The 14,645-nt window shown below is 48.3% G+C and overlaps 1 protein-coding gene across 1 annotated transcript in view; it reads left to right on the forward strand.

The window, feature by feature from the left end:
* The first annotated feature begins 536 nt into the window (after window positions 1–536).
* Window positions 537–14,645, forward strand: part of LIPE (lipase E, hormone sensitive type) — a 32,935-nt gene continuing 18,826 nt past the window's right edge. Inside the window, exon 1 of the mRNA XM_070950234.1 lies at window positions 537–627. Within this exon, the coding sequence (XP_070806335.1) occupies window positions 537–627 (91 nt within the window). The remainder of the gene's footprint in view (window positions 628–14,645) is intronic.

The following is a 14,645-nucleotide window of genomic DNA, read 5'->3' on the forward strand; positions in this document are numbered from 1 at the left end:
CCAGCTTGCTTTAAATTGGGTGGACTTCAACTCCCAGAATCCCCCAGCCAGCTTGCTTTAAATTGGGTGGACTTCAACTCCCAGAATCCCCCAGCCAGCTTGCTTTACGTTGGGTGGACTTCAACTCCCAGAATCCCCTGGAATTCTGGGAATTGAAGTCCACCCATCTTAAATTGGCCAGGTTTTAAAACAGTGTCCTACCCTAACTGTTTTAATATTATAATTCCGACATACATACATACATACATACATACATACATACATACATACATACATACATACATACATAAAATAGGCGGTCAACTCAAATAAAATTCATTCCCGGAGTTTTTTTTTAAAGCATCCATCAGGTCGCTTTTCTCTTCTCCGCAGAAGCCGGAGGGCGCGCGGCCCCTTTAAGAACGGCGGCCCAAAAAAAAAAAAAAAAAAAAGGAGGGGGCGGGCTCAGAACGCTGTCTTCAAAGGAACTGGCGGGGTGACGTTCCAAAGGGGCCCCCTCGGCGACTCCGCCCTCCGCCCATTGGTGCGCGGCTGTCATGTGGCGCTTCCGAATGTTCGGGCTACTAAGGCGGAAACCGGTCCGTAAAGGGGCCACCTGTGGGCAGAAGTGGACGGCAGCCCCATTGGGTGAGTAGAAGGCGAAGGAGCGGGACGGGCAGGCAGACATAAACCTCCCCAGAAAAGGAATGGGACCGGCCGCCTTGTGAGCCCATGGTCCGCGGATTGGACGATTCCATTGATGAGGAGGGGGGGGGGAAAACTTTAACAGCTGAACCCCCTCCAAGGAAGTATGGAAACTAGTGGCTTTGGAGGGGAGGGTGGGGGAACGAAACCAAGGCAGGTTTATTAGCTTAAGTGAGCCTGGCATGACTCTTTTGCCCTTCGAAGAACTTTTTCTGGGGGATTCTGGGAATTGTGGTCCTGGGGGGGTTGATTCCAGATGGAAGATGGAAAGGAGAGGAGCCTTTTTAGGACTGCAAGTTTGGGGAAGGAGAATTGGAGGGAGGAAATCCATGGTAGACCCCATAGAGGGTCTGAAGATGCGCGCTGCCGACCTACTTGGGGTGGTTCTCCAGATATTTGTGGACTACACCTCCCATAATCCCCAGCTTGCAAAGTTTCAAGCAGCAGGGATTCTGGGAGATGTGATCTAAAGGATCCAAGGGACATCTGGGGGCCCCGACACTGAGCCCTGCTAGAAAGAGGTAGAGGCTAGAACAGGGGTTCTAGCATGGAATGTATGGACTTCAGTTCCCAGAATTCCCGAGCTAACCATGCTGGCTCAGGAATTCTGGGAATTGAAGTCTATGGGGTCATAAAATTGACCACTCCTGTGATAGAAGGTGCCCGGGGCTGCTGATTCAGGAAGTCCATTTTCCCCAACAGGATGCCTCCAAAGGTGGACCAGATTCGGTTCATAACTTTTATAGGACAGGGGTCAGCAACCTGCGGCTCTGGAGCCACATGTGGCTCTTTCACCCCTCTGCTGCGGCTCCCTGTCACTCGAAATATGTGCCAATGTGCGACACCTACCAGCACGCGATTTATTGAGCTTTTCAACCCCGGGTACGCCAACCATGGATAAATCCAAGAAAAGAAAAGTTTCAGAAGAGAACAGAACGTTTAATTCAACTACATATGCTAGTTTTGTGGCCGCTCAAGAAATAGTCAGGCACGGGAAGGGTTTTGTGACTCCCGGTGTTTTCTTTTCTGTGGGAAACGGGCCCAAATGGCTCTTTGAGTGTTTAAGGTTGCAGAACCCTGTGTTAAGTAATATATGTTGCGTCCCTTCCAGGAAGAATATACATCATTATGGCTTTGTTTGTTTATATCCCGCCTTTTATTATTATGTTTTCTTTTCTGTGGGAAACGCGTCCAAATGGCTCTTTGAGTGTTAAGGTTGCAGACCCCTGTTCTAGGAATTTGACTTAGCAAATCTGGAGTCAATGAGTGTAAATCAGTTTTTTTCAAATGCTTGGCTGAGGAATTCTGGGAAGTCCGCACATCTTAAAATGCCCCAAGTTGAGAAACACTGATGTAAATGATTTGAGAGATTCATCCTGTCAGCTGGCTGTCTATGGAGATTCTCAATCATCCAGGTCACAGTTGTCCCAAACGTGCTTTTTTTCAAGAGGCAACTGGACTTTCTGGTTTTTCTTTGAAGACGTTTCACTTCTCATCCGAGAAGTTTCTTCAGCTCTGACTGGATGGTGGGGAATGGAAGGATTTCTACCTCCTTGCAGACATCAGCTGTTTTGATGTTTTGGGTCCCAGATCCAGTTGTGAGATTCAAGTAATTTAACAACCGGTTCTCTACCCTAATAATTTCTTCCAACAACCAATTTGCCAAAATGCTCAAAAAGTTAACAACCGGTTCTCCCGAAGTGGTGCGAACTGGCTGAATCCCACCACTGCCCAGATCCCATCATCCTTGCCAATTACTGAGGCTGTGTAACTGGAACAACGTTTTATCGTGACGGAGCTGCACCAACAAAGGCAGTGGGATCATAGCTGTCAAAATTACTTAACTGGAAAGATCCCTGAAGGCCACCACAAATATAGCTTACCAGTTTATGTATAAATCAGTGAGTTTTTCTTTTAGGCTGCATCGAGTGACGTGGGTAGTTCGAAGGCTTCTGAAAGTTGGCCACTGACTTATAAAATATGAGGAAAGAGGACAGATTTTTTTTTTTTAATGTGCTAAGAATTGGTGGGTGATATTTAGCGCTGCTCTGTGTGATTTCTGTGCTTATTTTACAATAGTTGTAGCTGACCCAACAAAAACAGATTCTAGCTGGGATACCAAAAGCAAGATACCAAAAATAAAGCCATCAAACATTTTTTAAAAAGCCCATCAAGAAACACAAAAGGAAATTCCATGCAATTATAACTCCTGGGAAAGGGTGTTTTTTTTTTTGGCCACGTGTCTTCCTGGAAATTCAGATATCAGCAGCATCCATTTGAAAATCCAGAGAGATTGTGTATGCATTTTACAACGTAATGTTGAGATTTAGGATTGTCTGCGGAGATTCTCAATCATCCAGGTCACGGTTTTCCCAAAAGTGCTTTTTTCTATTTCAAAAGGCAACTGGACTTTCTTGAAAACATTTCACTTCTCCTCCAAGAAGCTTCTTCAGAAGGGGGGTGAGGGGTGGGAAATCAAAAAAGTCCAATTGCTTTTTGAAAGCACCTCTGAGAAGTTTAGGATTGTTACGTTAAAACCTTCAAATTCTGAAATGGGGTTTAACTCCCAAAGTAGTTATGCGTTACTTAGAGGATAAGTTGCTTTCTCAATTTTCCACCCAGAATACTATTTATTTATTTATTTATTTATTTATTTATTTATTTATTTATTTATTTATTTATTTATGCAATAGCCTTCATACTTTTGTATATACCTGCTTAGTAGGGCTTTTGCCCCCCTCCCCCCCCCCAAGCGGTGTTCTTTTTTATACAAAGTCAGCTTATTGCCCCCACAATCCGGGTCCTCATTTTACCTACCTCGGAAGGATGGAAGGCTGAGTCAACCTTGAGCCTGGTGAGATTTGAACTCGCAGTAATTGCAGGCAGCTGGCAGCTAAGTGCTACTTTAACAGCACTTTAGTCCACTGCTCCACCAAGGCTCTTGGTGATCTCTGTAAGCATGCTTAAGTTGGATCAAGCTCTATCTGAGTTAATAGAACTTTTCCCTACATAGGATTGCACCATAAATATTGCAGGGTTGCAGCATCTATGTTCTTGAATGCCTTCGTACTTGCTCTTAATATTTTGAACAAAAATGGATGTCGGATGACACTGCCTCAGAGTCTCAACTTTTGCTGTATTCCTCTTTTTTCTTTATTATATTTATTTCATTATATCTATTTCATTATATAAAATAACAAAGGAAAAAAATAGAAATGGGAAATTAAGGGAAGGAATAGGAGTGGGGGAAAGAAGCCCCCACACTTTTTTTCTTTTCTTCTTTTCTTCTTTTTCTTCTTTTCCCCAACTTTTTCTGAATTCCTTGTTGGTTGCTTCATTGGCTTATAAACAAAATTTATTAGCCAAGCTATCTGTTAACTGATTTTGAGCAAGAAAATTGTCTACTTACGCAAGAAATAATTGCCAGACAAATAACTCAATTGCATAACAGAAATATTCCTAAACCAAGTAACCACAACATTTCTTTTAATCTTGTTTTACCAACAGCGATACTCCTTCTGAGTTCATATGCTTTCGGATGAAATTATTAGCTGGGAGAGAAGTCAGTCTTTCTACATTATTATATATCCTCTTCTGAGGTGTAAGGATGAAGCATTTTGTTGTTCCTTCAGAAATTGCTACTGTCTTTGGATGCCAAACCTGCAAATACATCAAGATTGCCACAAACTCTGTTACTCCATCTTAGCGTAACTTCGTGCTGCTATTTAATGAGTCAGGTTTTCACATCCTTGCTGCCCCCGACAGAATGAGAGAGATAATCTCGTATATTTTCTCTCTGTGTCAAAATTCAGAAGAATGCCTTTCTCTAAGCCTTTCAATGATGTCTTAACTTAGAATAGAATAGAATAACAGAGTTGGAAGGGACCTTGGAGGTCTTCTAGTCCAACCCCCTGCTTAGGTAGGAAACCCTACACCACTTCAGTCAAATGGTTATCCAACATCTTCTTAAAAACTTCCAGTGTTGGAGCATTTACAACTTCTGGAGGCAAATTGTTCCACTGGTTAATTTTTCTCACTGTCAGGAAATTTCTCCTTAGTTCTAAGTTGCTTCTCTCCATGGTTAGTTTCTACCCATTGCTTCTTGTCCTGCCCTCGGGTGCTTTGGAGCAGCAGTCACCAATTGGTGGTCCGTGAGAAAATTTTGGTGGTCCATAGAAAAATTATTTGCATTTGCCCTAAATACTATTTATCTTTTTTAAAAATTCATATTAGTGGTCCGTGGGATTTAAAATTATGAAATTAGTGGTCCCTGCGGTACGAAAGGTTGGCGAGCTCTGCTTTGGAGAGGAAGCTTGACTTCCTCTTCTTTGTGACAGCCCCCGAGATATTGGAAGACTGCTATCATGTCTCCCCTGGTCCTTCTTTTCATCAAACTAGACATACCCAGTTCCTGCAACCGTTCTTCATAGGTTTTAGCCTCCAGTCCCCTCATTGTCTTTGTTGCTCTTCTCTGCACTCTTTCTAGAGTCTCCACATCTTTTCTACATCGTGGCGACCAAAACTGGATGCCGTATTCCAAGTGTGGCCTTACCAAGGCATTATAAAGTGGAATTAACACTTCACATGATCTTGATTCTATCCCTCTGTTTATGCAGCCTAGGACTGTGTTGGCTTTTTTGGCAGCTGCTGCACACGGCTGGCTCCTATTTAAGTGGTTGTCCACTAGGACTCCAAGATCCCTCTCACAGTTGCTACTATTGAGCGAGTTACCACCTTTGCGGCCTCTGACCCAGCGCCGATCTCATTTAGCTCCGTGGTTCACTGAGGAGCTGAGGGAGTTGAAGCGCCGGAAAAGACGCCTAGAGAGCAGTTGGAGGGCCAGTCTTTCTGAATCTGACCGGACACTGGTAAGATCTCATATTAGGAATTACCTAGTGGCGATAAAAGCAGCGAAATGTAGCTATTTTGCTGCTCTTATTGCATCATCAGATAATCGCCCGGCCGCCCTGTTTAGGGTGACCCGCTCCCTGCTCCACCAGGAAGCGCGGGAGGACACCTTGGAGGGTAGAGCCGAGGATTTTGTTCAATATCTGTATGACAAAATCACTCAGATTCGGGAAGATCTGGACTCCGACTGGGTAGTCTCAGGGGGAGGGACTGGGGCAGGTCTTGAGAATGTTATCTGGGATGAGTTTGATCCTGTGACCCCTGAGGACGTGGACAGGATTCTGGGTAGACTGAACGCGACCGCTTGTTTATTGGACCCGTGTCCCTCCTGGTTAGTGCTGGCTTCTCGGGAGGTGACACGAGGCTGGTTCCAGGGGATTATAAATGCTTCGTTGGGTGAGGGTGTCTTTCCTGCTGCCTTGAAAGAGGCGGTGGTGAGGCCTCTCCTCAAGAAGCCTTCCCTGGACCCGGCAATGTTGGTAAATTATTGTCCGGTCTCCAACCTTCGTTTTGTGGCGAAGGTTGTTGAGAGTGTGGTTGCGCAACAGCTCCCCCAGCACCTGGATGAAACGACGTATCTGGATCCGTTCCAGTCGGGCTTCAGGCCTGGGTACAGCACGGAAACGGCATTGGTCACGTTGGTTGATGATCTCTGGAGGGCTCGGGACAGGGGGTGCTCCTCTGTCCTGGTCCTGTTAGATCTCTCAGCGGCTTTTGATACCATCGACCATGGTATCATGCTGCACCGGTTGGAAGAGTTAGGGGTGGGAGGCACTGTGTTGCGGTGGTTCTCCTCCTTTCTCTCTGACTGGTCGCAGTCTGTGTTGACAGGGGGACAGAGGTCGACCCCGAGGCCCCTCATATGTGGGGTGCTGCAAGGGTCGGTCCTCTCGCCTCTCCTGTTCAACATTTATGTGAAGCTGCTGGGCGAGATCATCCGTGGTTTCGGGGTGGAGTACCATCAGTACGCTGACGACACCCAGCTGTACATCTCCACCCCAGATCACCCCAACGATGCCCTTGAAGTGATGTCCCGGTGCCTGGAGGCCGTACGGATCTGGATGGGGAGGAACAGGCTCAGGCTCAACCCATCCAAGACCGAGTGGCTGTGGTTTCCGACATCCCGATATAGTCAGTTGACGCCATCACTGACTATTGGGGGAGAATCATTGGCCCCCACGGAGAGGGCTCGCAACTTGGGCGTCCTCCTGGATTCACGGCTGTCTTTAGAAGAGCACTTGACGGCCGTGACCGGGAGGATTTTTCATCAAGTTCGCCTGATTCGCCAGTTGCGTCCCTTTCTGGATCGGGACTCGTTACGCACGGTCACTCATGCCCTCGTCACCTCCCGCCTGGACTATTGCAATGCTCTCTACATGGGGCTCCCCTTGAGGAGCACTCGGCGGCTCCAACTGGCACAGAGTGCGGCCGCGCGGGTGGTAACGGGCGCGACATGGCGCTCCCATGTAACACCTCTCCTGCGCGAGCTGCACTGGCTCCCGGTGGTCTTCCGGGTGCACTTCAAGGTTTTGGTTACCACCTTTAAAGCGCTCCATGGCTTAGGACCTGGTTATCTACGGGACCGCCTACTACCACCAATAGCCTCCCACCGGCCAGTACGCTCTCATAGAGAGGGACTCCTCCGGGTGCCGTCAGCCAAACAGTGTCGACTGGCGGCCCCTAGGGGGAGAGCCTTCTCTGTGGGGGCACCTACCATCTGGAATGAGCTCCCCCCGGAGATACGGAGGATCCCGGATCTGCGCACCTTCCGCCGCGCTGTGAAGACCTTTTTATTCCATCAGGCGGGCTTGGCCTAATCTCCTCCCTTTTTTAAATATGTAAATTTTAATCTGTTTTTAAATTATTGGGGTGTTTTAATCTGTCTGGGCCAAAATGATTTAATTTGATTTTATCTGGTTTTTAAATTTTTTGTATCTATGTATTTTATTGTTGGCTGTTCACCGCCCTGAGTCCTTCGGGAATAGGGCGGTATACAAATCAAATAAACTAACTAAACTATATACTGTACCTGTGCATTTTGTTTTTCTTGCCTAAATGTAGAACCTTACTTCCTGGAGACTTCATCTATATCAGGGGAGTCTGTAAACGTGGCAACTTTAAGATTTGGGGACTTCACCTCGCAGCATGGCTGGCGGGGGAATTCTGGGAGTTGAAGTCCCCAAGTCTTCAAATCGCCACGTCTGCAGACCCTTGCTCTTATCATAACCCACATTTTGGAATATGAGCAGTTGTAAGCACTCTATCCCAGAGCAAAAATTGGCACCGGTGCTGAAAAAAAACAGGGTGGGGAAAACTCGCAATGGTGCCAGCTTCCTTCAACATTTGTTTTTCACTTGTCATTCCTCTTGTCATCACCCGTGTGGGCTGGAGACCTTGTTTGTGTTTCTGTTTTCAATTTGCAATTCGACCTGGCAATTGGCAAAGGTGCTGTTGCAAGCCTTAATTCCTTTTTTTTGTTGTTGTTGTTGCTGTCTGCCCCTTGGGTTTTTGCAAGCTTCCTGCCATTGCGTCGTGTGCTTCTCCTCTGTAGAGTTATGGACTGGTTTAAATGCGTATTGGGTAAGCTGCGCTCGCTCTCAGATGCCGCTAAAGTTACCTGCTCTGTCGATTTATTGATTTTTGCCCAGGTGCTACATTTTCAAAGAGGGAAGCCGGCATGCTGCAATGTTCCCCTTTCTAGGGAAATCTTGGCTCCGACGTACGCCTTGTTTTTCTGCGAGTCCCACGGGGAGGTGGAGGAATGGAGGTTGGTACCCCAGCTGGCAACCACAAAGGAGGGTTTGTACGCTGTGTGCCTGGTACAGCTGGCCTCGTGGGCATCTCCTTTGCCATCTGGGGCCTCTTAATTAAAGCCGGCGATTAAAGAAAAACAGGCTGAGACATAGGAAAGGCTGATGCTCTTTTGCCTTGTGTTCACCAGGCCCGGAATGGGGAAGGATGGGGAGGCAAAGAATTTTTTTTTTTTAATTTGATTTATATGCCGCCCTTCTCCGGAGACTCAGGGCGGCTTACAATGCGCTAAGCAATAGCCTTCATCCTTTTGTATATTTTATACAAAGTCAGCTTATTGCCCCCACAATCTGGGTCCTCATTTCACCTACCTTAGAAAGGATGGAAGGCTGAGTCAACCTTGAGCCTTGGCGAGATTCGAACCTGCAGTAATTGCAGGCAGCTGGTCTTAATAACAGGGTGCTTTAGACCACTGTGCTACCAAGGCTCTCTTTGGGAAGCTTCGAAGGAAAGGCACAAAATGTCCCCTCTCCGATCTCGCGACTGGCTGGATCTGAACACAGCGCCTTGATCCCTGACCCAGAATACAGGTGGTCCTCGATTTACGACCGCAATTGAGCCCAAACATCTCTGTGGCTAAGCAAGACTTAAGTGAGGTTTGCCCCACTTTCCGTGACCTCTCTTGCCGTCGTTTTTTGAAGGGAGGCGCTGCTGCTGTTCAGTTACTAATCCCGGTTGTTAAGTAAGTGAATCTGGCTTCTCTTATTGATTTGGCTCGGCTGAAAACCACAGAAGGTGATTATGTCACACACACACACACAGACATAACACACCAGGATTTTGCAACCTGTCATAAATAGGAGTCAGTTGCCAAGTGTCTGAATTTTGATCACATGATCATGAGGATGCTGCAATGGTCATAAGTATGGAGCTGGGATGAAATCTACTTACCTTCCTTATCGGTTCGGAAGTGCGCGCGTGCCATCATCACATCCAATTTTTGACCCTCTGTGCATGTGCAAAGCCTTCTCCGCATGCACAGAGGATCAAAAACAGGTTATTTCCTGGTTAAAACCAGGAAGTAGCGATGTCCAGGCAGGTGGGTGGAGCCGTGTGCTGCTACCGCTACCGGTTCGCTGAACCACACACACCGTCGCCGCTACCGGTTCGTGCGAGCCGGACAGAACCAACAGGATTTCACCACTGGTATGGGGTCCTCGGTGCTCTCTCTGAGCTTGGTGGTGTTCTTGCTGATGTTTCATTACCCAAATAGGTAACATCATCAGTGCTAGGAGGAAGGAAAGAGGGGGACCGTGGGATCCTTGGTGCTCTCTGAGCTTGGTTCTTTTCTTGAAGACGTTTCATTACCCAACTAGGTAACCTCATCAGTGCTAGAACAAGCTAAGACCAGCACTGATGAGGTTGCCTAGTTGGGTGATGCAATGCCTGCGAGAAAACCACCAAGCTCAGAGAGCACAAAGGACCTATAGTCCTCCTCTTCCTCCTTGTTGTCCTCCTCGTTGTCCTCCTCTTCCTCCTCCTCTTCCTCCTCGTCTTCCTCCTCGTCCTCCTCGTCTTCCTCCTCGTCTTCCTCCTCGTCCTCCTTGTCCTCCTCCTCTTCCTCCTTGTCTTCCTCCTCGTCCTCCTCTTCCTCCTCGTCTTCCTCCTCGTCCTCCTCCTCTTCCTCCTTGTCTTCCTCCTCGTCCTCCTCTTCCTCCTCGTCTTCCTCCTCGTCCTCCTTGTCCTCCTCCTCGTCCTCCTTGTCTTCCTCCTCGTCCTCCTCGTCTTCCTCCTCGTCCTCCTTGTCCTCCTCCTCTTCCTCCTTGTCTTCCTCCTTGTCCTCCTCCTCATCCTCCTCGTCTTCCTCCTCGTCCTCCTTGTCCTCCTCCTCTTCCTCCTTGTCTTCCTCCTCGTCCTCCTCGTCCTCCTCGTCCTCCTCCTCGTCTTCCTCCTCGTCCTCCTCCTCGTCTTCCTCCTCGTCGTCCTCCTCTTCCTCCTCCTCTTCCTCCTCGTCCTCCTTGTCCTCCTCCTCTTCCTCCTTGTCTTCCTCCTCGTCCTCCTCTTCCTCCTTGTCTTCCTCCTCGTCCTCCTTGTCCTCCTCCTCGTCCTCCTTGTCTTCCTCCTCGTCCTCCTCGTCCTCCTCCTCTTCCTCCTCGTCGTCCTCTCCTCAAACCCCACTCCATCCCAACATCGATGACGTTACCTGGTTGGGCGATGCAACGCCTGCGAGAAAACCACGAAGCTCAGAGAGCACCAAGGACCTCTCACGCCAACTCTGAGCTGCAAACATCCCCCTTTATTGGCCGTCAGCGTGAAAAAAACGGTCGTAAGGATTTCTCTTCCGTCCTGTTGTAATCTCGAATGTTCAGTTAAACAAATGGTTGTAAGTCCAGGGTTGCCCCGTATCCTATTGTTTGCCCGGTCTTGCCCTTGTTTGCTTTGCTTCTTTCCTTCCTTCCCTTCTCGGCAGCAGAGGTCAAAGGGCAAAGGGGTCCCAGGCTTTGAGGACCGGGGGAAGGATTGGCTTAACTTCTGCGTTCTGTAGGTTTCCCAACTCCGTTTGTTTCTCTTTCCCCCCCACCCTCCAAGCTCTTGAGCCTTCTTATCCGTCGGTTCCTTGCCCTCTCCCCCACTGCCCCCTTTGCTGTTTACGGCCCCTGCCCTAATCCACCCCGCCAGCTGAGTTTTCCCCCCAATTCCTCGAGAATGCTGTTATTTTCTTCCAGCTGCCAAAGGAGTGACTCAGCCCCATACCAAATTCCACGGCTGGGGAAGGAACTGCCAGGCACCGGCGGAATCCGTCCCCGTGGATGTGTCAGTTCGGGGCAGTGATGGTAATTTTCTGGGAACAAAAGGGAGGGGGTGTCCTTAAGAACGATTAATCAGCCAAACGGATTGCCTCCCAAGTGCTGCAAGCTTGGAGGTGTTGTTTTTTTTTTTTTTTTTTAAGTAGAGATTGGATCTGTCTGAAATTTTAGAGGGTCTCCTGCTTGAGAAAGGGGGTGGACTAGTTGACCTCCAAGATCCCTTCCAAGGTCCCTTGTTGTTCTGTTATTTCTCCATGCGGGTTGGAATGCCCGCTTGGGATTTCGTGTTGCTCTCCGGATTCTTTTTTTTTTTTTTTTATTGAAAAGTTTTGCAAAGAAAATTCCCCCCCCCAATATTCCCCCCAACCTTTTTCCCTCCCCACACCGCTGCCCTCCTTCCCATCCCACCCTCCCCCCCAGACTTCCCAGAGCAAAATACAGGGCATTTCAATTAACAATCATAAGCTAAATTAGCCTAACTATTCTTAAACTGCCAAATCCCCCCCCCTGAAACCTTAACTCCACTATGGATAACATAATACTTCTAAAGTTTAACATTCATTCATAAGCTATTTGATATTTTCTTGTCTGATACTTATTTTGAATATAATCAATCCATCTTCTCCATTCCGATATGTATCTTTCTTGTGTATAGTCCTTCAAATATGCTGAAATTTTTGCCATTTCCGCTAAATTCGCTACTTGCTCTCCGGATTCTTATATACCTGATGACGTGGGAGTGAGTAAGGCACAAATCAGAATTGCTGTCCTATTCCTATTCGGTTAGGGCAGGGGTCAGCAACCTGCGGCTCTGGAGCCGCATGTGGCTCTTTCACCCCTCTGCTGAGGCTCCTTGTCATTCAAAATATGCGTCGCAACCTGCAATGTGCGACACCCCGCCAGAACACAATTTATTGAGTTTTTCAACTCCCTGGTAAGCCAACCATGGAGAAATCCAGAAAAAGAAAAGTTTCAGAAGAAAACAGAATGTTTAATTTAACTACATATGCTAGTTTTGTGGCCGCTCAAGAAATAGTCAAGCACGGGAAGGGTTTTTGTGGCTCCCGGTGTTTTCTTTTCTGTGGGAAACGGCTCCAAATGGCTCTTTGAGTGTTTAAGGTTGCAGAACCTTAAACACTCAAATATGTTGCGTCCCTTCCAGGAAGAATATACATCATTATGGCTTTGTTTGTTTATATCCCGCCTTTTATTATTATTTTTACAAATGACTCAAGGCAGCGAATATATCCCACACACCCTACTCTCCTCCTCTTTTCTCCATAGCAACAACCCCGTGAGGTAGATTGGGCCGAGGGAGGGGGACTGGCTTTAATGTCCCTCTAGCAGCCTTTCATGCCTAAGGCAGGACTAGAACTCGCCATCTCCTGGTGATTGACTCAAAGTCACCTAGCTGGCTTTCATGCCTAAAATGGGACTAGAACTCACCATCTCCTGGCGATTGACTCAAAGTCACCTAGCCGGCTTTCATGCCTAAAATGGGACTAGAACTCACCATCTCCTGGTGGTTGGCCCAAGGTCACCCAACTGGCTTTCATGCCTAAAGTGGGACTAGAACTCACAGTCCCCTGGTGGTTGGTCCAAAGTCACCCACCTGGCTTTCATGCCTAAGACGGAACTAGAACTCACCATCTCCTGGTGATTGACTCAAAGTCACCTAGCTGACTTTCATGCCTAAAATGGGACTAGAACTCACAGTACCCTGGTGGTTGGCCCAAAGTCACCCAGCTGGCCTTCATGCCTAAGACGGAACTAGAACTCACCATCTCCTGGTGGTTGGCCTAAGGTCACACCCAACTGGCTTTCATGCCTAAAACGGTACTAGAACTCACCATCTCCTGGTGGTTGGCCCAAAGTTACCCAGCTGGCTTTCATGCCTAAGGTGGGACTAGAACTCACAGTCCCCTGCTGGTTGGCCCAAAGTCACCCAGCTGGCTTTCATACCTAAGACGGAACTAGAACTCACCGTCTCCTGGTGGTTCGCCCAAAGTCACCCAGCTGGCTTTCATGCCTAAGACGGAACTAGAACTCACCGTCTCCTGGTGGTTGGCCCAAGGTCACACCCAACTGGCTTTCATGCCTAAGACGGAACTAGAACTCACCGTCTCCCACTTTCTAGCCTGGTGCCTTAACCACTACACCAAAGTGGCTCTCTAGTTATATGCGCTCCTTACTGGGGTTTGGAATTCAGCACCTATGGCTTTTCATCGCTGGGGAAGGCGACGTGATGCGTGCGACGCTTTCTCTGTAGATGAGTCCTCTTTATTTGTTCACCCACCCAGCACAAGTTGTACCAAGATATCTTTCTGGCACATCTGCTGATTAAGAGTAATCGTGAACAGCGATGAAGACTTGATACCCTGACGGTACCCCAGCGTGCCTCTCAAAGGGCAACCCGCCTTAGATGAATTTCACAGGTTGCGCTAGGGTTAAAACACACACCTGTTGCATTACGCAAGGCTTATATAACTGGTCTCTTGCTCGGAGGAATCGGCGATCTGGAGCTTTGTGTTATGGGACGGTGTTGTAACCTGCTCATTGGCTCGTCTGGCTGCGGCCGCTTTCAGCGGAGAAGGATGGTCCGATAGTTGGCTCATCCCCTTTCATTCATGAATTATGACAATTTCACACCTGGTAGGGTGTGACAGAACCTGGCTGTACACGGCGGTGATTGGCCGACACCTCTGACATCACAATCGCACCCATTCCTGGATGACTGGCTGTGTGAGGGTTGTTTTTTTTTTAATGGCAGGGTTTACAGACACACTGCAACGCCGAAGGAAGGAAGTGAACACCGAACTCTCGGCATTCCAGCTGCTGATATATAGGCCCGCGTGAGAAATTGGGAAGGTGGGATAAGAAAGCATAATCTTTTTTCTTTTTCCCCCAGAAGATCCCAAGTAAACGGCCTGTCTTGCCTATTTAAGGCAAACACACCTTCTGAGTTTGGGGTGGTACTCACTTCCTTTCTCTACTGGTTCGCAAATGTGAGCGCACGTGTGCATGCTTCGTTCACACGCACCACTTCCACCCATGCGCCCGACCTCAAAAACGTGCCTAAATAGGACGGCACTACCAGTTTGCCTGAACCAGCTGAATCCCACCTCTGTGTGAGGCCGTAGTGTGTTTAGACTAGTGTAGTGATGGCTAACCTTTTTGCCGTCGTGTGGCAAAAGTGGGGGGAACGCGGCAAGGTTGCCCATGTGTGGGCCCACACCCATAATTCAATGTGCCCTGCCCTTGCGCCCCCCCCCTTTAGCACATGATGGCACAGTGGACCCGGTAGGCCCATTTTTCACATTCCCCAGGCTCTTAGAAAAGCCTCTGGAGCCTGGGGAGGGCGAAAACGGCCTACACCCCCCCCCCCCCGGAGGCCCTCCGGGGGTTGGACTAGAACAGGGGTGGGCAAATGTGTCTCTTTTACAACCTGTGGACTTCCATTCCCAGCATTCTTGAGACAGCCAAGGTGTCTCAGGA

The sequence above is a fragment of the Pituophis catenifer genome, unplaced genomic scaffold (genome assembly GCF_029215685.1).
Source record: "Pituophis catenifer annectens isolate HBS135680 unplaced genomic scaffold, rPitCat1.0.hap2 SCAF_9, whole genome shotgun sequence".
Taxonomy (NCBI): Eukaryota; Metazoa; Chordata; class Lepidosauria; order Squamata; family Colubridae; genus Pituophis; species Pituophis catenifer.